The sequence below is a fragment of the Erpetoichthys calabaricus genome, chromosome 8 (assembly GCF_900747795.2).
Source record: "Erpetoichthys calabaricus chromosome 8, fErpCal1.3, whole genome shotgun sequence".
In the NCBI taxonomy this organism is placed as follows: domain Eukaryota; kingdom Metazoa; phylum Chordata; class Cladistia; order Polypteriformes; family Polypteridae; genus Erpetoichthys; species Erpetoichthys calabaricus.
Window position 1 is genome coordinate 62964548 of NC_041401.2, and position 26335 is coordinate 62990882.

The 26335-nt window shown below is 37.3% G+C and overlaps 1 protein-coding gene across 1 annotated transcript in view; it reads right to left on the bottom strand.

Annotated features, from left to right (window-relative positions):
• The window catches only part of pitpnm3 (PITPNM family member 3), a 280043-nt gene that overhangs the window by 71052 nt on the left and 182656 nt on the right, over positions 1 to 26335 (bottom strand). Inside the window, exons 6-9 of the mRNA XM_028806634.2 lie at positions 23689 to 23878; positions 23001 to 23120; positions 17235 to 17425; positions 1005 to 1165 (exon numbers count right to left, since the gene is read on the bottom strand). Of these exons, the coding sequence (XP_028662467.2) occupies positions 1005 to 1165; positions 17235 to 17425; positions 23001 to 23120; positions 23689 to 23878 (662 nt within the window). The remainder of the gene's footprint in view (positions 1 to 1004; positions 1166 to 17234; positions 17426 to 23000; positions 23121 to 23688; positions 23879 to 26335) is intronic.

Consider the following 26335-nt stretch of genomic DNA (forward strand, 5'->3'; position numbering starts at 1 on the left):
TCTTCAGTAAAAACAAAGGTTCTTAGCCAGCTGACTTGCCCTGGCAAATCAGAATACCTGTCTATTCCCTGCTGATACATCACCCTGCAGTTCATGCACTGACTTTCTCCTGGTCTGAACTGAACTCTCCTGTTTCTGATGTAAAGACTGGCTGGTCAATCATCACCTGACTCGGGTCTAACACTCCTCGCAATCCCTAGTCAAGCGCCTAGGCTAAACGTCATATATGCCAACTGCGGTGCGCGTGCTTATGTTGCCAACACTCCGCACCACGTCCTTCTCTTATGTCCGTGACCGGCGTTCGCTATATGCCTGTCTGTTACTATGCAGCACCACAGTCACCAAACACCACAGCCACACCAGAAGAACACTAAGATGAAACACAACGGGCAGCAGGCACGCACCACCCCCGGAGGGCCCTTCGCATGGAAACATGTGCCACCTGGTCCTCTCCAAGCCCAACAATCCACAGCTGCTCCACTTGTGCATCCGAGGAACAAACTGGTAAGTAACAAAAGTTTTGTTTTTTTTTTTTCTTTTATTATAAGGACAGTGCAAATAAACAAAAACAGATCAAAGTACTTTTAAATTGCTACATTGGGTAATGTTTCCTCACAAAGACTATTGGTGATCCTGGCCTGCTTTTGTTTCATGTTTTGGAGGCCTCAACCCCTGTTTATTATGATTGTGACTCCTGCTCATGATATTTATAAGCTCGAACTCCTATTTGGGTGTGCAAGTTCCAAAACCTGCTTCAAGAGTTTTGAGTGCCAGTATTACATACGAATACACATGTGACTGCCATAAAAACAGGGTTTAAAAAATTCAAACCACACAAAGGAGGAGTCATTGATGTGTATCAATAATGATGATTGTTGTTTTTAAGTGTTACAAAGAAAAATGTACCATTAAATATTTCATAAAAATTAGCAAATTAAAACACCAACAAACCATTCATGTTTTTCTGCATTTATTTCAGTTATGAGTAAACTTAAGATCCATACCTTGGACTCCTGGCAGTACAGTCTTTCTCATTGCCAGCACAAGTCCCAGAGGAGATCCAAAAATGAAGAAGTCTGATATTTCAAAATCAAATTTTCCTGGGCTTGAAATAAGAAGGCTAGAGCTGCTCCCCTGTCGAAGATCTGAATCTTCCTGGAGCAGACTAGAGTGCACAGAGTAACAGAGACAGAAATGACGAGGTAGGAACTTTGTGAGGGAGAGAAAATGGTAGAATGCTATAAAAAACACTTATATTATCTATTTAATGTTAGAAATTTCCAATAATGAAAGAAAGCTTAATTGAACTGTTTTTACTATGTAAGATTTGCAAATTCAGTATATGGATTAATAATAGCCAGTAGACACAGAAAAATTAAGGAAGTGAAGAAAGAACTGATTTTATTCTATACGTCTGGATGGTGCCATAACATCTATTAAGACAAAAATAATAAGAAACAAGAAGTATTACATATTTTAATTTCCCTAGCAAGGTTAAACTTAAAGTAAAGAAAAAGCATCTATATATGTGATAGGTAGAAATTCATTAGATATACAGGCGTTAGGTAGTTTCCTTATATTAACCATAAACTGTAGTGCAAATCATGTGGATGTGCCAAATCATCATTATAAAACAACCAGAACATTTCTTCAAACATAAAAAAGTATGGTTAGTTTATCATTTATTTATTTTCCAAGGGGCAACCGATGAATATATTAATCAATAACTGAAGCCTAAAATGAACCTGTAAAGTTCATAATTTTCATACAGAGATTATCTGCAACCTGCTGTCCATGGTGCCCACTGTATTGCAAACTGACATATGCACTTCATTTGATCCCACAATGGAAGAGATGGGGACAATAGCAACCAGTATAAATCAAACATTGGATGTCATCAGAATGTAGTAAAATCAGTAACAAGTAGGTTTCACAAATTCAGATGAAGTAAAAAAAAATATCCAAAACACATCCTAAAATAATATGAAATAGCTAGAGATAAGCAAGATTACCATATTCTCTACTAGTAATGCGCAAACCCCACTGAATTCATTTTGCCATTACTTTGGCAAAATCACAGAAATGTTAGGGAACCTGGCCAAACTCTGGGGAGAGAGCAAATGAATTAATTCTGAGTGGACTAAAATGGTGCAAAGGTGTTTTAGTTGTTCCTGAGGACTAAGGAAAAATCTACCAACTGTGCTGATCTAATTATTGTGGGGAAAAATGTAATCTGAGCTGTAAAGTAGTTGTACTAACCATTGGGCCACTGTGTCTCAAACAAAAAAAGACGCAGATGGAACAATAGCCACAAGAAAACACAACAAATGGTCACAAAAGTAAAAAATATATGAAGTATATATATGTAAATCAGCAATGATCTAACATTACATATGCGTGAAAATCCTGTACAGGGTTGCTGCAATACTGTGATGTCATGCTGGCCTCACAAAGCCTCATGGGGCACTGGGAAAAATGTTCATTTAAGCTGGCCACAAGCCTGAATATCTAGCTACAGCTACTGTAAGGTGCGGAGCTCCACATTAGACAGGAAACACGTGACTTCCACTGTCTACTGGAAGGTCTGGTGTTCCACACTAGGCAGGAAACGTGACCTCCATGCTCAAAATCATGATGTTCCACGATGCGCCTGCTTAGAATATGCATAAGATCAGGGTTGGGGGGGGGGGGGGTTAGCTGATTCATTATGGTTACATTATGGATGAGATTAGGATTTGGGGAAGGTTATGTGACTCAAAGTGACAAAAATGAGTTCACATGGAGGTTAGGTGTTTCCTGTGTAGTGTGGAGTCCTACAACTTACAGTTTCTGCAGCCAGACCCCTCCTGCCACAGGCAAATGTCTAGGAAGATATTCATCGAATTACATCATTGACAAACACAGTATATTCACTGCAAATCTCGATCTTTAGAAAACTTGCAAGCTAGGATAATTGATGTGATTGCTGGTTTACTGAAAATCAGCTTGAAAAAGCTTTCCGAGAACTACAGAATCGTATTATCCTTTGTATTAGTAATGATGGTGGACATGTTGAAAATTAACAAGAACAATAAAAAATGTAAGTGTTTCTTCTTTCTAATCCTTTTTACAAATTCTTTCTATCACATATACCTACAAAGTTACAACTATTTCAAATTGCACACAGATTTTATGGACACCCTGTATTTATTTATTTTTCTCTCTATTTATGTACAGTATTTATTTATTTAAAGAGATTCTGTAGAAAGCCACATTTCCCCAGGGGACAAAGTTCTTTCTTTTTTTCTTTCTTTCTTTCTTTCTTTTTAAAAATCAAAATAATGGTATATTGAATTGAAATAGAAAAAATCTATTTAAATGCAATATCTATACATTTATAAATGACAAATAAATCAAACACTGTAGTCCTGAAGGCAAAAACAAACATTAAACAGAAATGGAATATATAAATCATGCTAATCAAAATAATTATGATTTAATTAATTTCCTTTAGGTCAAAAACATGTACAATAGAGATCAACGAACTTATAAATGAAAAATGTGCATAGCACGGCACACATTGCCTATTAGGAGATTTCACTGTTTGTGACCTTGAATAAACATTTACATCTATAAACAATGCAGATGGTAGACTTCTAATATTAAATATCTGTAAAAGTAAAAAGTCACATCTTTTATAGTTTTATTTTAATAGCGCCTTTAACTAGAGCACAACATCACAAGAAAAGAATTCATAACCAACAAAACATAGTAAGAAATGCAATGGTTTTATGCCTATTACTGTATATGTCTTAGAAAATAATACGCCAATACATTAGAAAATAAAAATTTTACACCAGTGATTTTTGATCAACTACTTATCCAAGCTTTTTATACAAATTTCAACAATAAAAACCGTAGCTTTCAGTTAGAAACAATGTATTTCAGTTTTTCTTCCTATAAAACGGCTGTGGACTGTTAGAACCAATTCCAACAAAGCACTGTTCTCTTAAAGCAAGCATTCTTTTATAATAAAACATACGACTAAGCAAAGAGCGGTATGCTGGCACAGTGTTTAGCAGGCATAGCAGATCATGCTTTGTTTGAACTTTTACTCAGTTGCTGCTTGCATGGATTTTGCACGTCCTCGTCATGTTTGCTTGGGTTTTCATCCCACATTATAAATGACATGTATGTTAGGTCAACTGGCAGTACTGAATTGACCACATATAAGCATGGGTGTGTACACAAGTGTGCTCCTTTGACAGACTGACTTTCTCTCCAGGGATAACCTTTCATATCTACATACACAAAAACTGACTACAAAAAAAAGCTTCAAACATGTTTCACCCTGTTATGGAAACATACATTTACATTAAAGTGGAAGGGGCAATCACCACCCCAGTGAAGTGGAAGCATTGACTCATACAGTATCTCTCTGCCATCATGACATGACATAAATTCTCTATGTTTTTTGATAGGTTTGGTGTACAAATTCATTTTTATTATAAATTCAATCATCTACTAAAAGAAACTGAACTATGTATTGACTATGATAAAATTAAATGGGACCTCCAAAGCAATTTTCTTTTCACATTCTGCAAAATGCAAAAAAAATCACTAATACAACAGTCTAACAGATATTTTATTATTTTACAAATTTTCAGACTGTATCATTCTATATTGGCAGACAATGATTTAAATTTCACAAAACTCTACAAAACCATTAGAAGCCATTGCTTTTGCTTTACGTATAACCCTTAATGAAAACTTGAAACATAACACTTCTGATTACTATAAACCCATCTGTTTCATACTACAGAAAATAATTTTACATACTGTATCCTATGGAAACACAACAGGACAGGTATTTCTAGAACTCATTAATGCTAGATGGTGCCAGAGAGCTACTTTCAGTTACTACATTGCATACAGTACATCTGTGAAGTAAAGAAGTGTCAGCAACGTAGCTTCAGAATATGATCAAAATGTAATTAGGTTGGAAGGAGAATTAATTTTAGTAGTAATTTAAATAATTGTTCTTACACCTATAAATACTGTTCATGTACTCTGGAGAGTTAAAGTTACACATAGCACATGCAAAGACCTCAACTGATTTATTTGGTATTTTGGTATTTGGTATACTTTATTATTTACATTCCAATAAATTCTTACCAGTAAAATATCTTTGATGTGTCAAAGTCTATTGCTGTGTCAATAACACCTCTAGCTGAAAATATTTTAAACTCTGAATTAAATGTTTATATTTTCAGCTTAAAAAATACAGCTAAATCAAAATGCTTCATCACATTATCAGTAGCCTAGAGGTTAAGATAATGCCCATTCCTTTCTGGTGACGCACTCAAATCACTTTCTCTTTTTTATTTGACATAATTACTTTATGTTTTACTATTGATATATACATTTAATACATGAATGGAAGCAATATTTTTTAATTACAAAAGAAAAAGTCACCACAGTTCACATGTTTGTTTTTTTTAATTGTGGAGCACTGGTTTAACAGTAATCATGCCAAAGGAACGGAGCTGTAGCCAAGTGCTCTGATGTCAAATATTATGTGCCTCAAGTAAGGCAAAACAACCCCATTAATTTTAATATTACAGATTATATCATTGTGATATGCAATTTACCAATTGCTGCTCGGGGAAAAGGACATGCTCTCCCTCAACAATTTTACTCCTGCGACTTGGAACAGCAAGTGCCAGGCATGCTGAACCGAATACTTCTTCATCTCTGAACACAATCACTCACAGAAGTATTAACCAGATTTACGTATCAGTGTTAGAAAGTACTTCCCAAAGTTTTATTGTTTTTCTGTTTAACATAAAACATGGCAAATGCCAAACTTTTTAAGATCAATAAAAGTATAGAGCCTTTCCCAGAGTGTACCATTACAATGACCAAAAGGAGCTATGAAGCTTGATCAAACACATTAATCCATAAAAATACACATTTTTAATTGTGTTTGCTTAATTCTATTATTTAATTATAATTAAAATTTTAGAATAGCTGTTTACAGTTGTATTTTGAATATATTTTTACAATTCCCTCTCAATTATTAGTTTGCATTTATTAATGAATTTTAAATGAAAAATGTATTGTACTAACCTACACCAGTAAAGGGGTGAAGAAAGGTTTACTGACTTTTAGAAGAGGTTCATGTGCTGCTTTCAAGTACTACAGTTAGGTCCATAAATATTTGGACAGAGACAACTTTTTTCTCATTTTGGTTCTGTACATTACCACAATGAATTTTAAAAGAAACAACTCAGATGCAGTTGAAGTGCAGACTTTCAGCTTTAATTCAGTGGGGTGAACAAAACGATTGCATAAAAATGTGAGGCAACTAAAGCATTTTTTTTTAACACAATCCCTTCATTTCAGGGGCTCAAAAGTAATTGGACAAATTAAGTAACTGGAAATAAAATGTTCATTTCTAATACTTGGTTGAAAACCCTTTGCTGGCAATGACAGCTTGAAGTGTTGAACTCATGGACATCACCAGATGCTGGGTTTCCTCCTTTTTAATGCTCTGCCAGGCCTTTACTACAGCGGCTTTCAGTTGTTGTTTGTTTGTGGGCCTTTCTGTCCGAAGTTAAGTCTTCAACAAGTGAAATGCATACTCAATTGAGTTAAGATCAGGTGACTGACTTGGCCATTCAAGAATTTTCCACTTCTTTGCTTTAATAAACTCCTGGGTTGCTTTGGCTGTATGTTTTGGGTCATTGTCCATCTGTATTATGAAACGCCGCCCAATCAATTTGACTGCATTTAGCTGGATTTGACCAGACAGTACGTCTCTGAACACCTCAGAATTCATTCGGCTGCTTCTGTCCTGTGTCACATCATCAGTAAACACTAGTGTCCCAGTGCCACTGGCAGCCATGCATGCCCGAGCCATCACACTGCCTCCACCGTGTTTTACAGATGATGTGGTATGCTTTGGATAATGAGCTGTTCCACGCCTTCTCCATACTTTTTTCTTGCCATCATTCTGGTAGAGGTTGATCTTGGTTTCATCTGTCCAAAGAATGTTTTTCCAGAACTGTGCTGGCTTTTTAGATGTTCTTTAGCAAAGTCCAATCCAGCCTTCTATTCTTGAGGCCTATGAGTGGCTTGCACCTTGCAGTGCACCCTCTGTATTTACTTTCATGCAATCTTCTCTTTATGGTAGACTTGGATATCGATACGCCTACCCCCTGGAGAGTGTTGTTCACTTGGTTGCCTGTTGTGAAGGGGTTTCTCTTCACCATGGAAATGATTCTGCGATCATCCACCACTGTTGTCTTCCGTGGACGTCCAGGTTTTTTTGCGTTGCTGAGTTCACCAGTGCTTGCTTTCTTTCTCAGGATGTGCCAAACTGTAGATTTTGCCACTCGTAATATTGTAGCAATTTCTTGGATGGGTTTTTTCTGTTTTTGCAGCTTAAGGATGGCTTCTTTCACCTGCACGGAGAGCTCCTTTGACCGCATGTTGTCTGTTCACAGCAAAATCTTCCACATGCAAGCACCACACCTCAAATCAACTCCAGGCCTTTTATCTGTTTAATTCATAATGACATAACGACGGACTTGCCCACACCTGCCCATGAAATAGCCTTTGAGTCAACTGCCCAATTACTTTTGAGCCCCTGAAATGAAGGGATTGTGTTAAAAAAATGCTTTAGTTGCCTCACATTTTTATGCAATCATTTTGTTCACCCCACTGAATTAAAGCTGAAAGTCTGCACTTCAACTGCATCTGAGGTGTTTCATTTAAAATTCATTGTGGTAATGTACAGAACCAAAATTAGAAAAAAGTTGTCTCTGTCCAAATATTTATGGACCTAACTGTATCTTGTTATCTCAAGAGGATTCATATATCTAAGTATATGTGGCCCTCATTTTATAAGAAGGAGAAACAATTTGTGACTTTGAGATTGACAAAACAAATTCATTATCATTACAGTACTGCTCACAAGGATATAAAATGAACAACAGAAAGTTATAAAAAATTATATTTTCAGTCCAGCACAGTCATGCAAGCATTATCAACTTTTCCTTACAGCTCGGCAACAATGGTTTTGAGTCCCAGCACCCTCACTGTCTGTAGAGAGTTTGCATGGTCTTACTGTATTTGTGTGGACTTTTCTCCAGATACACAGTTTTCTGTACAAATCCCAGAAATACACATTAGGTTAACTAGCATCTGTAGATTGGCCAGGATTGAGGAACTATAGGCATGCCCTGCAACAGACTAGGAATACATCCAGGGTTGGGCCTGTGGCACCTGTATCCCTGAATGGGATTTACTGAGTTTAATGATGGGAGTAAAGGCGTAAATTCCTGTGAAACATGCCTTAGTACTTCATGACAGTAATTTTAGTGTTATGGAAGAGAGTCTGTGGTCAAGGAATTAAAAAATATTTTTTTCCCTACTTTTTGGTAGAAGCAGTTAAAATTTAAATCGCTGGAGTTGAAAATCCTCTTGCAAATAGTGTTGTTAAACCCATTTAAATAAGACAGTGAAAACCAGACATACAACATTAATTTTCTATTGTTGTTGAAGACAAACAAAAGACAAAAGCAACGATTTTATTGAATGTATGCATCATTTGCTTGACACTAAGAGACATACATTTGACTTAATACTTTGTATTGCATGACATAATTTTAGTACTGCAGACAGGACTGAGGCAGGTTTTGTGCAGAAATGGGATTAAAAAATCAATGCTGTGTATTCCTTTTGATGTATATGGATGGAAATTATTTTCAGTCTTGTAGAGGTGCCTCAATATGTCTGATTTATGCTTTTTTTGTGCATATTGGAGGCATTAGAGAATGCACCATGTATTCAGTGAAAGTTTTGCATTAAGTGCATTGTGAAGGACAGCCGGATCCCATGCCCGGCAGGGACGCCCCTGCTGCATCTGTTCTGGGGGAGCAGCCATGGACACTTCAATACCTCCTCCGGTACGCTTGGTGGCAGCCTCCCTGGCAGACGATGATTCCCCAACCTGGCGAATGGCTACATGGGAGATGGAGTCCTCCACAGCCTGGTTGGGGGCTCGGATGGCCGCTAGGGGGAGCTGCATGGAGTCTGCAGCCCGGCTGGTCGAATCTTCAGCCCCACCCGGAAATGCAATTAGGACCAGGTGATCAAGCACCTGCAATGCTTCCGGGTGGAGTATTAAAAGGGCCAGCCACCACCACTCAGGGAGCCAGGGTCGGGAGGAGGAGGAGTGGTGGGAGAGGAGAAAAGAGTGCTGTTGTTGTTGTGTGGAAAAGAGTGCTTTTGAAACTGTGTATTGCCTGTGGGTAACGGGGAAGACGTGTGCCCACGGATGAAGAACAAAAATAAAAAGTCCTTGTTTTATACGTGCCTCTGTGTCCTTCTGTGCTGAGTCAGGCGCATATACAGCGCCATTTCTACAGCATGTTCTTAAAAATAATACCCATCGAAGAATATAGTTAAATACAATATGTTTTGTTTTTCCCTCAAGCTGCCACAGCCTGACCTTAGTCACTAAAAAATACATGTGCACTTTTAAAGTCCCATTTATTCCAAGACATTATCAAAATGCACAAGCTAGTGAGCAACGGCTTAGCCTGCACAGTTGAACTTCACTAAGTTACCCAATGCAGTATCAAGTATTTTGAACAAAGACAAATCTTAAATTAGAAGGGAGACAGATTATTCAGCTTCACTTCAATTGGTTTGTGAATTGTTGCCTAACTGGCAGTAGGGTTTCAAAGAGTAAAGGTGTCAAAAGAATGTCACAGGATAGATGAGAGACTCAACAGGGATCTCCTCAAGACAGAAAATAATCATTCCTGAGCATGCCAGTATAGGTAGTTTGAGGTTGCCAGTTAGATTATGCCCTATCACTGTGAATAAAAGAATATGGCACCAGAGAAGGACAAAAGGATTCTACTGGAACACTACAAGATGGCATATTTACCTTATGAGCAATTTGTGACATCCAGAGGGTAGATAACCCATCGTATACTAAGAATGCCTGTCCCTTGATTAGAGAGAGCAATGCAATAAGGGTCCAGCAGGAGATTAACAAAACCCACCAGGCTAGAAGATTGCAGCAAACGGTTTGCAGGTGGTATTAGTCTGACTGCAGTGTTAAAATAACAGAGATAGCAGCACAAAAGATGCCTTTGAAAAACTATTCCTATTAAAGACCAAGGGTCCAGGGATGTCATATTGCAAGAAGGTATTTGGATCTGGTGGTCTCAAAATTACAAAATTATTGCAGAGCTTCTGCCAAAAGAAGCCATAGAATAAGAGTTTAAAAGCCATCCAATGCAGAGGCAAAAATGAGATCTGAGTCAGGATGTGGCCTGGGAGAAGAGACCAAAATACATGATGGGGAAATGAGACTTTATTTTATGTTCTGGCTATTCCTTTGTTAATTTGAGTTCTTCCTTTAATTACTCCTCTTTTATATACCTTAATCTAATAAATACACAATTTTTAGCCCATTTCCAAATATAAATGAATGCATCATCATTGTTGTATCAAATATTGGCAATATTTTTTTACAGAAACTCGCTTTACAGAATCTGCACTTACACCAATGCTGCATTAAAATGCAGAGCAGGCTCTACAATAGGCTGAATAATATGCTGCAGCTAAAAATAGCAGCAAACCAAGACTGAGATTACATCACTGCAGAGGTGCTCCAAGACAGTGCCAGACAAAGAGGTTTATTTAAAGGAAAAGGGGGGAATTCACAGCATGAATTAGGCAGTCTGCAACGATTAAAAAGGAGAAGCTGAGGCATAAACCTAGACTGTAGCATCATTTTAGAAGGAAATACTGTACAAAATAAAAAATGCAGTTATGCTCAGAGTTGATAAGTATGATATCTGCAACCTGTAAACAGGCATGGAGGGTTAAGTTCATTACAATAGATGACATGTGAAATACACTTTTCAAAAACACTCCTGAAGTAAATTTTAATTTTATTGATTTGATAGTAAATGAATGACTGGCTCCTTCAGTAATTCTCTAAAGTTCAATAGTTAACCTGTAAATGAATTGAGTGTCTGCATGCACTAAATGACATCACTAGTAGCCTATCTCTTAAAGGGAATTATAAATTATGCCACCTCAATTTTGACTATGAACTCGAGTGACTCAGTATGCTTCCACTTTACTGTCTTCCCTTCCAAACATTCCTCAGTGTAATTAATGTTAATAACCAAAATCTTCACCAGTGGAGTAACATGCATAAGGCTGCTGTGGGTTAAATTCCTGCCGTAAAGCTTTTGTATCTTTTTAAGTACCTAGCTAGTCGATATGGCATTCACTTAGTGTCCTCTCCTTTCTGCTCCTCTCATTTATATGGGTGCTATTTTGGAACTCTGTTACAGATCAAAGCTTCAAAGCTTTTAAATACTGTTAATGTGCTTTGGTAATTTATTTTCGTTCAACACATTGCCAGTTTTGCAAAAGACCATATACAAAGTAAAAACCTATCATGGTGTAAAATTTAAAGGTGATAGATACAGCTTTTAAAAAAGATTTAGAATAGATTTAAAAAATACAGCTTTTTAAAGAAGTTCAAGGAATATTATAACAAACATTTGCAACCCCCTTCAAACACATATAAGAATTACAAAAAAGAAGAAAAAAAAACTCTTGATTTGATTACTGATAGGACAGTAGTCACAGTGAGGCATTATAAAGCCATATCGTCATGGGTATTAAAATGCCCAGTAGATAGTTTCTTAACGCATTCCTCTTGATTAATTGGTTACCTTCCTATGTAAGATGGTGGGTCCACAGATGAACTGTTTTGGCCAGTTTAAAAATAAGTAAATAATAGCGCCTCAAAGAGATACAGGCTCCAATCAGGCATAGGGTGCACAAGTGCACTTTGCCCTTTGTTTAATTGAGGTGCTGGTTGATTGTGCAGAATATATGTGCAGAGGCTGGCAGAACAGTCATGTTCCTCATTGGTGCAGCAGGGAATGCAGCTCCTTGAACCTGTGTTCAATTAGGCAGGTTGAATAAAAAGACAGGAGCTGAACAAAACTGGCAGGAGTGACCGAGAGCCAGTGCAAGATGGGAGGAAGCATGCGGACAGGAAGGTGAGCCGCAGGAAGGAGCGTGTAGGTGATGCTCAAGTGGGGGTTGAGGGCTCGTTCCTGTTGAGTGACCATAGCAAGAGTGGCCATTATGCTCAGGATGAATCCAGTTATTGGCAACGTTGTGAGCGGAGCAGGACTTGGCAGCACTCCGTGGGATTGGCTGCGGGGACACGAGCTGGGATAAAAGGTTGTCTGCGCCTGTTGGATGGAAGCCTCTCCATGCTGTGAGGCCTGATCAGGGTGAGACAGAGAGACATCAGTTTTCAAGGGAAGGCACCAGGGCTAAGAACTGTACTGCTGAGACAGTTTACTGCTTGTGTATTTAACCTCATTTTTAATGAATTTTCTATTCATTGAAAATTTTTATTGGATTATTTATGGACTTTTGAACACTGCACTGTTTTTGGACACTTTGATTTTGATTGTTTAAATAAAAGCACAGGCATCATTTCACCTATCCCTTACTGTGTGTGTGTCCTCATCTGCAAAGCTCATCCAAGTTATGTTACAGATGGTAGTGGGTTCAAGAGGCTCCCTGGAAAGACCTGGTAGCATGGCTGACCCGCACTGTCACTACCTATAAGTACTAAAAGACAGTGTGTCACAGAGAGTATATGCAGCATTATTCATAATGGCATTCATTTTTGATTTCATTCTCTCCTATTTCCAGTGGGCTGAGAGAGTGATGCATAACTGAGTCTTTTAATTAGCTTGTTGATTCAGTAGGCCACTTTTGAAATATTATCAGGCCAGCATACTACAGTGTAGAAATTCATATTGGTTATCACAGAGTTAAAGAACGTGTAAAAGATGTCACTACCCACATCAAAGAAATGCAATCTCCAAAGAAAAGTGTCTGCACTGATTTTTCTTATATAGTTCCTCTGCTTATCTTCAATGTGGAACCCCAAATACTTGTAGCAATGCACCACCTTTACATCCACTCCCTGAATTGTGACCAGACATATGCTCTTTTGTGTGGTGAAAGTCAATAACCATTTCCTTGATTTTACTGATGTTGAATTGCAGACATTTCTCTTTGTACCAAGAAACAAATTCATCCACCTGCCTCCTATACTCTGTGTTGTCCCCCTTCTTAATACATCTCATTAGTGGATAATCATCTGAGAATTTCTGCAAGTGACATGACCTGGCACTATATTGGTAGTCCAAGGTATAAAGGGTAAACAGAAAAGGTAACAGGACTGTTTCTTCTGCTGCTCAAGTTTTGCTAACATCTGTATCAGTGACAGTCCTTCGGGCCTCACAAACTGCAACATGTCAGACAGATTGTCTGTTATTCAGCACACCATATACTTATCCATCTGCATATCCCTGAGCTTACTTCTTATCAGGTATGGCTGGATCATATTGAAGGCACTTGGGAAATCAAAAAGTGTAATCCTCACAGTGCTGCCAGCTTTTTCCAGATGGGAATAGGTCTTGTGAAGTTGATAGATAATTGTATCTTCCACCCAAATATTTGATAAGCAAAGATTTCCAAGAAGCTTTGGAAAAAATGCAATCAAAATAAAGCAAACCATGGTTGGCCTCATTCCAGGTTCTACTAGAAAAATAGCATAAGCCTGTCTGATTTGGCCAAGTAGGCACTTGAGTATGCTCTGCAATAATCTACTGTGCCTTTTTTGGCTGATTCTTGCATTCTTTTGCCATCTTTATCATGAAAAAAACAGGGTAGAAATAAACCTTATTGAAAATTATTAAAAAAAAAAGATTTTTTGTAATATCAATGATTGAAGTCTTTGAATACCAAACACATTTAACTGGGAGACCACTAATTATCCCTGTCCAGGACACTGTGTGCATTTTGCCTGTTCTCCTTGTGTAAGCACAGTTTTTTCTCTGAGTATATTGGGTTTCTCGGACATTATAAACACGGATGTGTTACAATAACTGATCACTCTAAACTGGACCCATATGACTGAGTATGGATGTTTCTGACTGTGCCTTTTGACACTCCTCTCCATGCAAAACACAAGTGTAAATAGTAGAATGTTATGGCACTCATTTAGTGTGTTGAAGGACAACATGAGCCTACATGATTTCTGAGGCTTTAATGACAGTTCAACACACACATCCGTCACCAATCCCAACTTCTCGCTAATGCATCATCTATCTCTCACGAACGTGAATAGATGCAAACCGGAAGTCAATGGGAAAAAAATGTAGCAGATACCGGACTGACAGAGTGCTTAACTAAAAAGGCTTTATTCCATTAATGAGCATTATTGCATTAATTAAGCTTTCCATTCAGAAGTGTGCACACAGAATACACCTCTCTTAACTGTATTCTCAATTCCACTCTTCCAGTTCATGCCCTATGGAAACTGTAGCCAGCCCACTAGGAGTGTCCAGTGTCACTGTACTTAGGAGGTACTTCTTTCTTTTGTAATCAGTTTCAGCTTTGAAAAGCTATGTCCTGAAGACACCTAGATGAGAAGGCTGAGGGACTGTCTTAATTACAAGGTGCCGTTTAGGTAAAAAAAAAATCGTGCTTTTTAGTACAACTAATGTATATTAAAAAGCTAGCATACAGTACAACTCTTATTGGTCTGTCTGTGCATATGTTGGTTTTGTTTCAATACACATTTATTGGTTTGCAGGCGCTGATATTACACTGGCAGTGAACACATAGGATTGTTAAGAACATCTCATTTTTTTCTCTAAACAGTGCCTACTTTTACTTAACACTACTGTCTGAGACAATGTATTTTAAGATTAAGCCTTTAGTTTTTGGAGTGGTTTACCCCTTTTTTCTTTTTGTATCTGAATCCAATGTTGATGATTTTATCAAGATGTACTTCAATGTAGTGTGTGGAATGACTTGGGATTCCATTCCTCTGCCAGTCCCAGCCCCATGTCCTGTCCTCAAGTTCCTAATAGGCTGCATTATAGTTTAAAGTGACACACTTGGCTGGCATCACCACCACCTTTGCACATGTGCTGCTCTAGGCAGTTGCCTAGTTTACCTATATAGACAGACCACACTTGGCAAGGCTGGGTTGTGCCTTACTGATATCCCATTACAGCTAGCTCATGCTTGGTCAAAGTTATTGGCATTAAGCTCTAGTGTCATGACCTTAAACTAGATTAAACAGGTTAGGTGATTGATGAATGCATAATTTTAAACAATTCATAAATCTATTAACCAATTAATATACATGGAGGTGTGCATGAATAATTTTAAATAAAGAAATGTCCTAGTTCTTTGACTTTTTTATTCCATATTGTTTAATAATAGGCTTTCACAGTGCTTAGTGCTGCTGGCTCACAGTTCTATAGTCCTGGATTTGAACTTTGGGTGTGTGCAAGTCAGTGGGGTGTTTGCAAAGTCTTACAGATTGTGCATGGGGTTTTTCCCTTTGTACAGAAGTTTATTTGGTGAGTTTTTGTTGTATGTGTATACACAAGTGACCTGTGATAGACTGGTGAGATGTCCAGAGTCAGTTCCCATGTCATTCCCAAATGCTGTTTGGACAGGCACTAGCTCACTGTGATCCTATCCTAGAAAGAATGTACACTACCAGTCAAAAGTTTTCGAACACTGCATTTTTTCCAGTTTTTCTTCAAATTTACTTAGTTGAAATGCAAGACATAAAATAGTGTAAAGGTAAGCAGCAATTTGCCTTTTCACCATTTTAGGCCATTCATTGCATTTTAACTGTAGTGATGAGGCACAGAGAAACGGATCATCTGATGAAGAAAGCGACTGCACAAATAATGAAAAAAAAACAGTGTGATGGATGTAGATGAAAACTGCCATCAAGAGACAGAGATGAACATGCAGCAAGTGCATGACAGTATCAGTGGCCCATCACAATTTGCATAGCGGTGATAATGTTAACTTAGCACCCTTCTTTCAGGCTTAATACTCAAAAAGTAACTGTACTGAGTTGTGTTGGTTCTAAAATCAGACGCTCAACCCGATGTCATACGTAACAGCTTTTACCAGACATATGTGAAATCCTTGGAATTTGTATTTGTTGTGCACTGGGAAGGGTGGGAGGGATTGTGGCATGCTGCTTGAGTGGGGCCCCACTTATGAGATTTCCCCCAGTTCAAAAGCCTAGCTCCACCACTGTCTGTATGGGAACAAGGAAGTTCTATTTTTCATAGTCTTCTGCTACAGAGTACTAGCACATATTCATAATGCTTGAAGGCCTTTAGAAGAATAAAAAACTGTATAAACTAATATCTTGTTCATTAACTTTAAACCTAACAGATCTTGAAAATTTGAGTGATATTGCTGAGCAAATGTCAGTACAAAGCAAACTTGGGTGGTATAGTGATTAGCACTGCTACTTCACGTGTCTAGGAACCTTGGCTCAAACCCTGGCCCAGTCACAGTATGTCTGGAGTTTGTACATTGTCATCATATGTGCATTGGGTTTCTCTCATGTCTGGTGACTTCACATTGCTCAGCTTTGGATGAGTGTGTCTTTTGATAGCCTGGTGCCCTGTCCACAATTGCTTCCTTCCTTGCACCTGACTCATTGATTTTCATTTTTGCCTGGCTCAAGCAAAATAATATGGCTCAATAAGTCAAGAGAATTGCTTATCATACAAACTAGATTTTTTTCTTTTTGTTCAAACCAGTTTTAAATGTTAAAATTTGTATGATCTGCTTGATCTCACATAAAGGACCAAGGTTTATTTGTCCATCATTTGTATATCTGACTTGTCCTAAATGACGAATCAATAGCCTATTTTAGTCAATGTACCTTTGCTAAACAAATATTTTTGATTTAGCAAAGTTCTACATATAAACAACCTCTGCTGTTTTTATTTATTTTTTCCACAAGATGCCATTGACTTTCTTTCTAAGCAATCAATAGCCTTATTCTCTACACTATTAACACTGACCTTGAATAATCTTTGCTTCTTGCAGCATTTAATGGCTAAACGATACAGTTAATACGTTTTGAACTTGAAGAAAAGTTCTCTGCTATTTTGCTTCAGATAACTGAAAAATGTAGTAGTAAAAAATGGCTTGCTGATTAACTGACATGGCAGTGGCCTAATTTTAAAGTGAACCATGCAGTCTTTCAAGTGAGATCATTTCAACAGTGTTCACAGTATTGAACATGAAAGAAAAGTAAAGGTGACAATTACAAATCAGCAATGTACCTTGTGAGAAATGTGTGATGTTGAGTGAAGTTGTCACAATCATAGGTTGAAGAGTCGCTTTGTTTTCTTGCAAGTGGCTGTCTGGGTGAAGTGGCTTCTTCTGTTAGTCCTGAAATATCAATGTTGCTCTTGCTGAGTCGTTTGCTGGAACTCAGTTTTGGACTTGCATCTCCTGAAAAGCCTGGGTTGTCCTGCCAGGGTCAGGAGAAGGAAACTTCTTAAAATTAGAGTCAGACCTGAGGAAGCAAGTAGATCAATTGGACCAGCACAATACCAAATACTAACAGATACAATTTCACACTGCTAATAATCACATTAAATGCTAGTCAATTAATATTTAGAAATAAGGTAATCACATACTTGTTATAGAAATTGTCATCAAAATTGAACTTCATGTGGATTTTTTCCAGAAGTCAAATGGACCCAGTTCATATGTCAGAAGCAGTAGGTGCTAGATAGGAACTATCCCTGTCTTAGACACCAATTGTGACACATTCTCACCATAAATTTGCTAAATGTGTACAACAGTTTAAACTTAACATGATGTGATTCTACTGTTTTACTACACTATGAAATTTCTTCTCTTTCAGCGTTAAATCGTACACTAAAACACACTAGTACTAAACAGTTTTGCAATAACAGATCATAAAACACAGATTTATTTCTTAAAATAGCAAATATACAGACTGGGAATACAAAAAATAGCTATCATGGTTATTTCTTGTGCTGGTAGACCTAGCATTCCACTTCATTTACTTTATACCTTTTCCACAGTGCATGTCTGTCAATAGTGAATTAAGCATATTCAAGCACATTCATGTATTCATCCTTTCATCCTTTTCTGAAAAAGATGTTCTGGGTAGCCACAAATAATGCTTGCAGTATTGAACACAAGGTAGGAAGCAACCATAAATGGGATGCCAGTACAATAAAAAAGGCACACTCACATATACATCAGCACTCTGATGTTAATCTGATACTTCCTTGAAATAAACCCATTTCCATGAAGCTTAGGGGTAGAGGCGATACCAACTGTGCTACTGTGCCACCCTTATTTATTGATCTATTTACCAGACTTAATTATTTCAAGTTTTGCTAAAAAAGGAAAAATTTAATGTTTATGGGAAAATGTAATTTAGTTAGGAAACTTATATTGTAATCTCAGCATTGCTGGTTCAATCTCAGCAGGTGAATCACTGTTCAATTCTAAGGCAGTCTGCACTCCAACTTACATATATACATTGTCACACATGTGTACATAAGAGGCAGCTAAAGGGCTTGAAAGAGGGTAATTCCATGCTGGTGCAGGGGGTGGCAGTGTGCACTGACTCTTTCTCTCTTTCTTCTGCAGACCAGCTACGGGAAATTCCGTCTGAGCCCGATGACATCACTTCCAGTTCCAGGCCCCCGATGACCCAACTTCCAGTTCCAGATCCAACGACATCACTTCTCTATCCGGCTTAAAAAGCCCCATTTTCCTTGTTACAAGACACTTCAATTGTGGACTCAGTTCTGTAAAGAGAAACTATTGTTTTCTTTTTTTTTAGACATAATCTTCAGGTATACAAGGTGGCTACCCAAAACCATTTTGTGGTGTCCTTTGTATCATTTCACAGTGGCATAGTCGACAGGATGACTGGCTCCAGGATGACTGGCTCAAAGATGACCCGGGAGCAGGAACTGAGAGATGCCCTAAAGTTGTTTCCATCAGAGCTCCAATCCTTAACACTAGAATCCCTGAAGCCTACGAAAAAACTCATAATCCCGGCCAACCTTAAATCTCTTTTGCACCTCTCCATCAGCATCTTTTGTTTTGTAAATGTGTCAATCAGCACAAGCAGTGAGCAGCCTGCTATCCCATCCCCACCTTGACGGAGCTAAACTCGGGCAAAAAATTCTCACAGCTAAAGCCAAGGCTCCTTATCTGAGTGTGAGGTGCCTGGAGTTGTATAGGGTAAATAATACAGTATATCGTTATTTGGAAAACATGACTTTCATGCGTGTTCCATGTCTACAAACATCTGGGTAAGTGCAGGATGAAAGGAAATGCGAAGCAAGAAATGCTGAACACATACCTAAAGTAGAAACTTATTCCATGTTATACTAATAATGATGTGAAGTGTATAATGTGTGAAGACTTTAGTCCAAATATCAAATAAACACGTGCAAGAATATAACTAAAGTAAAAAAAAAATTATTCAATTTACATGTTGTTGTCAATGAGTTACAAACCCAAGCTCAAATGTCAATCTACAGAAAGCCAATATGTATTCTTGGATGGTGCAGAGGTAAGAACTGCTGCTTTATAACCAAAAGGTTACCAGTTTGAGACCTGGCACTTTGCGTTTTGAGTAGTGAGCTGCTATCATTATTATTACTATAATAAAAACATGCACACAGTGCTGCAGGAACCCATGTAGAATCACCTTTACTGACACAATCAAAGCAAATGTAGAAAGTACTATGTTCTTTTAGGCTAGAAACTTTGGATGTGATAGGGGAAGACTTTAGTTCATAATTCGTAAGAACGTGTATGCTCTGTCACATCCTATACGCATCACATGTGCTGCTGTATTCAGTTTCTAGTTTATCTCTGTATTCACTACTGCCTGCATTAACTGTTTTCCTTAGCTCATATCTATATTCAATACTGCAGACATTAAATATATTAGTGCAAAACATCAGCTGTTTAGAGATGAAATTGGTGATCCATGGCATTTTATTATTGAATGAGTGGACAGTTTGTACAGGCAAAAAGTTGCCAAAACATTTTTTAAGAATCTAATAATTACTGTGCCATAGTCATCCAGATCTGACGAGGAATCTGAAAGCAGTTGCTAATTTACGTAATCCAAATGATCTTGCATAGTTCCTCTACCTCTTTAGTCCAGCATTGTACCACTTTCCATACTTTAGTCTCTGCTTGTAAACAGGCAATAGGATTACTGGTAAGTGAATTGATTGACTTAAGTTTAGTAGGGCTAGAGACAGTAAGCATCATAGACTGGGATGTAACAATGATCCACAGTGCTAGTTCTCCTAGTGAGACATGTTGAATCTATTTGAGGCATATTTTACTTTATATTTGCTTTATTGAAGACTCCAGCAACAATAATTTATCCCTCAGGATATAAACATTCAGGGTAATAGTGATGTATAATCTGTTTAGCACAATACTGGTATTGACTTGGTCAATAACATGGATGGTACTTGATCATTAAATACTCCAGATCAGTTGAGCAATCTTCTGAGATGATTTTTAAATCTGTGCTCCATTCACTGTTTAATATAAAATACATGTGTCTGAGAAAAGATGTTTTTTTCTATATATTACAAGACTTGCAGGCCTGATTGCCTTTGGTAAAAAATTACTAAAGTCATATCAAAACAAGTTACAATAAGTATCCAATGTTTTATTGAATGGCACATTGTTAAAATTGCTTTTTTGGATACCTGCTAAGGAAAGAATAGAACATTAGGTCAGGGCAATGTTATCTTGCAAACAGTTAAGTTCCTTAATCTGCTAGAGATTTTAAAGACATGACTGGTGTCTCTGCTGCTGAAGATTTTACAGAAGTTCAGTTTTTTTCTTGTTTTTTTAAGCTACATCATTTAAAAAAGAAAGTGTTTCTAAAATTGATCAGAAATTCTTCTCAACCTGCCCTGGTTTCTTGATGCCTATCTCAGAAAAAGCTATTATATTGATTAACCTTACATTAGTTCCAGTTCTTTAAGAAAGGTTGCCTCCATGCCTGTTACCCTGTATTCTCTTTCCTGATATTTCAGTCCAGTCCATATTTTATATAGAGAAGCCATTTAGGTGAATTGCTGACTTTTGTATTTGAGGTGACAAATATGTATCTGAAAAACTTAAAACACAGCAGTTTCTTATGTCCTTCTGTGAAGCTGGTCTTCCACTGATGTTATCTGATGTGTTACCCAGTGACTATATGTTGTTTCTACACATCAGTTCCTATACTGTCAAATTCACTTGTGCAACCTACGATATATCTTGGCAGAGGGCCAAGAGTTCATGGCCATTTTTCTGTTGATTTTTTTCAGTATCTTATTTGTACTCTTTTAAACACAAGGAGGATACTGTGATGTCAAATGACATTAATGCGCCAGAACAAAACAACAGGTGTGGATATGTAAGAAGGCACAGATCTCTAACAAAAAATGATAGTAATAATAATAATTTACATGTGAGGATGGGTTAATGTCATATTTGCATGAAGCATTTTGGGACTTCTTCCTATTTGCAACCAAAGCTTTTAACCTATCCATGCTGTATTTGCTAAGCATGAATTTATTAGTAAGAACTAATTATTAATATCTCCTTGTTATTAAATATATTGCAAGTCACAGATGTTTATTTTTATTTTTAATTAATGACATTAAGAGTATGGCCTCGCAAGTCCTGATAGCTGCAAGAGCTAGAGCACTAGAAATACCATAAGGCAGCATTCTGTGAATGAGGTGTGAACAAATGTAACTTCTTATGTACATATCATCTAGTCATAGAAATGGCTTCCTTAATCCCAGAAAAAGTATAAATGCTGTTGTTTTTTGGCAAATATGTAAATTAAGCAGTGACTGATATTGGTTGACTATTTGTCTAGACAATTTAATCTGTGCAGTGGTCACTTTTAAATATTCATTATTTTGTATTAATTTATTTATTACAGATTAAAATAGATAGATAGATAGATAGATAGATAGATAGATAGATAGATAGATAGATAGATAGATAGATAGATAGATAGATAGATAGACAGTAGTTAAGGGGGACTTTAAGCAATTTAATTACTTGAAACATACTTGAAAGTAATATGAACTACTCATTTTTAGATAAAAATTGATTGCAAAATCAGGATAACGCAACAAAAATTGTAGGAAATCTAAAATTATACTCTCGTTTTTTTAACTATTATTTTCACATTATCCTTACTGAGGTGTTTTGTTAACACAACTTAATTTATTACTTCTAATTCTACATAAATGGAATAAAAAAGTTAAATTGGAATTCTATAATGTTTTAGATATACATTGATACATATCAACAATGGCAGTCTAATAATTTCTTGGTGGAGTGGGAAATCCGGGAAATCACTTATTATCACATATTTTTATTAAGAACAAAATACTGAAATTATATCTCATATAAACTTTTATTCATTTCTGGAAATATTTTTTCTTCTAAGTATACAGTATAAATGTATGAACATAAATTATTTTAATGTATTATTTGTTTACATGTAAATGACTTTATATATTTTATGTATTAGGATACATGGGTGGAATAGTGACACAGTAGACAGCACTATTGCTTCAAAGCAGAGTCCCAGCACAGATATTGTCTGGCTGTGTGTGTTCTCCTCCAGATACTCTAGTTTCAAATGTATGTTTGTTAGTTTAACTTTCAACTGTACATGAGTGTGCCCTGGAACAATCTGGCACACCATTCAGGACTGGCTGACACTGTGAGCCCAGTGCTGCAAGGCTGGGCACTTTCTATCTTCAATCCTGCACTGGATGATTTATTAGAAAATTAATGGACTGATACATTTCAAACATATTATAGAATCACATGAATAAAAACTGCATGTCCTCTAGTCTAGTTTGCTTGCCCTTTCCAGTCAACCTTGTCTTTACACTGTATGAAACAATATGTCTTTTATATTTCCAGTACACTTGCTTTCCATAAGACTAAATGCTAAAAACAGTGTGCTAAGGCAGGAATGGATAATGGCCTTTATTTTATACCTGCAAACTATCCATACTGTCATGTCGACTGCTGATCTGGCTCCCCCCTCTTGGACTGTAGCTGAAACACAGAGCATCAAAGCCAAGGATTCCACCAATGCAGTCACCAATCAGGTACACCTGAACAACAAATAACACATCTTTAGTTAACAACCCATACCTTTACATCCCATATACATAAGCATGCCCTAAAATGTAAGTATAGTCATCTAAAAAGAATATTTGAAATTCTGACCAGACCAAGTGCTAGTTGTGTATGACATTTTTAAATGGATAAGTTACTTTAATCATCTTTTGCCAGCAATTTTCAACACTATACAGTTTTAAGGTGAACTGCTAAAGAACCTCAAAGTAATCAGATGTTTACTACATATAAAGTTAACCTATCAGCATATATACTGTATTTTATTGAGAATTAAACATTATAATGGTGGACTGCTCAGTAATTTCCTTACATAGTCATCCTGAATACCAGCATTTGACTGTATTTTCTTTTAAATGGTAATCTGGATGACTTCTGTTTTACCCTGCAGATGCACACTATCTGGAATTCTGCTCACACTACACTGTATGTCAGCATAGTATTAAATCTGTTTTGCTCATTCAATATTTTGTTACCAGTACTGTATTTAGTTTTTAAAGCATTGCAACATACTCTGTTAACAAAAAAACATTTATTTTTACCAACCTGTCCACTGAACCCTGCACCATCTTCAGACTTAAGAAAATCATGATAGGTTTGATTAGATCGACTAATCACTGTGGCAATAGCATCTTGATACTGAGGAGATGAAATGGCGAGAAGAGGCAGGGCAGCTAAGGGTATGTGGTCAATACTGTTGGAAAGACAGCTCTCATCATAGCTGTATGGATTCAAGCTGACAAGAAAAGGAATATCAGTGAGCTGAAGCCTATCCCATTAAGACAAGACTACACAAAGTAATATAATGAACTTCAGTCTTAAACTACATTATTATTAATCTTTATTAAGTCAGTCAGTCATTCAAAAACCTAATAACTCAATTCAGGGCCAAGAAAGTTAGGAAGGGTGGGAGGTGGGTGGGGTGCAGAGCTTATACACAGGGCACATATACACTCAAAATTAAGAGTCAGCAATTAACCTAAATGTTTTTGGGTATGGGGTAGGAAAATCAAGGCAAAATCCACACAAACAAAAAACCCTGGATGCTGGACTCATGAAGGCACAGTGCTATCCACTATGCTACTGTCTGACCTATTTTTAATTTAGCAGTCACATAATACATGCAATTTGAGTGATTACAAAGTACTAAAGTTAACGATTTAAAAAAAAAATTACATCAAAGACAAGAAGTATAGCGGCACAGGCAGATGAAATTTCATATTAGATTAAAAACTTGAACTCAAACAATATCAAGATTGCTTGATAAACTGTCAGCACAACTGAAGATATCAGGGGCATAGAAGACAGTAAGAATGTCTAAGTAGTCACAAAAGTATGGCAAATGGGTGTGTCTTCAAGAGGTACTGTACATTAGTAGACTGGGAGGAGGCTGGATTGCCTTGTGTGGTTCATTTCAAAACATGGGAATAAGAGTCAAGATGTATGTCCATGTTTCACACATACTGTGTACTGTATACATATATATACAGTACTGTGCAAAAGTTTTAGGCAGGTGTGAAAAATGCTGTAAACAAAGAATGCTTTCAAAAATGGAAGTGTTAATCATTTTTTTTCATCAATCAACAAAATGCAGTGAATGAACAAAAGATAAATCTAAATCAAATCAATATTTGGTGTGACCACCCTTTGCCTTCAAAACAACATCAATTCTTCAAGGTACACTTGCACACAGTTTTTGAAGGAACTCGGCTGGTAGGTTGTTCCAAACATCTTGGAGAACTAACCACAGATCTTCTGTGGATGTAGGCTTCCTCACATCCTTCTGTCTCTTCATGTAATCCCAGACACACTCGATGATGTTGAGATCAGGGCTCTGTGGGGGCCATACCATCACTTCCAGGACTTCTTGTTCTTCTTTACGCTGAAGATAGTTCTTAATGACTTTGGCTGTATGTTTGGGGTCGTTGTCCTGCTGCAGAATAAATTTGGGGCCAATCATACGCCTCCCTGATGGTATTGCATGATGGATAAGTATGTATTTCTCAGCATTGAGAACACCATTAATCCTGACCAAATCTCCAACTCCATTTGCAGAAATGCAGCCCCAAACATTCAAGGGACCTCCACCATGCTTCACTGTTGCCTGCAGACACTCATTATTGTACCGCTCTCCAGCCCTTCGACGAACAAACTGCCTTCTGCTACAGCCAAATATTTCAAATTTTGACTCATCAGTCCAGAGCACCTGCTGCCATTTTTCTGCACCCCAGTTCATATGTTTTCATGCATACTTGAGTCGTTTGGCCTTGTTTCCACGTCGGAGGTATGGCTTTTTGGCTGCAACTCTTCCGTGAAGACCACTTCTGGCCAGACTTCTGTGGACAGTAGATGGGTGTACCTGGGTCCCACTGGTTTCTGCCAGTTCTGAGCTGATGGCACTGCTGGACATCTTCTGATTTCGAAGGGTAATAAGCTTGATGTGTCTTTCATCTGCTGCACTAAGTTTCCTTGGCCGACCACTGCGTCTACAATCCTCAACGTTGCCCGTTTCTTTGTGCTTCTTCAAAAGAGCATGAACAGCACATCTTGAAACCCCAGTCTACTTTGAAATCTTTGTCTGGGAGAGACCTTGCTGATGCAGTATAACTACCTTGTGTCTTGTTGCTGTGCTCAATCTTGCCATGACATGAAACTGTCTTCCACAACCTCACCTTGGTAGCAGAGTTTGGCTGTTCCTCACCCAGTTTTAAGCCTCCTACACAGCTGTTTCTGTTTCAGTTAATGACTGTGTTTCAACCTACGTGTGACGTTGATGATCATTAGCACCTGTTTGGTATAATTGGTTGATCATACACCTGACTATAATCCTACAAAATCCCTGACTTTGTGCAAGTGTACCTATAAGAATTGATGCTGGTTTGAAGGCAAAAGGTAGTAACACCAAATATTGATTTGATTTAGATTTTTCTTTTGTTCACTCACTTTGCATTTTGTAAATTGATAACAATAAACAATCATTTATATTTCTGAAAGCATTCTTTGTTTACAGCATCTTTTCACACCTGCCTAAAACTTTTGCACAGTTCTGTATATATATATATATATATATATGTAAATATATTAAATGTTTCCTTAACAATAATAATAATAATATCCTTAACAAATGGCAGGTTAGTTGATTGCTGTTTAAACTACAGTACAGAGTAGCAAGGACTGTAGACTATCTCAACAA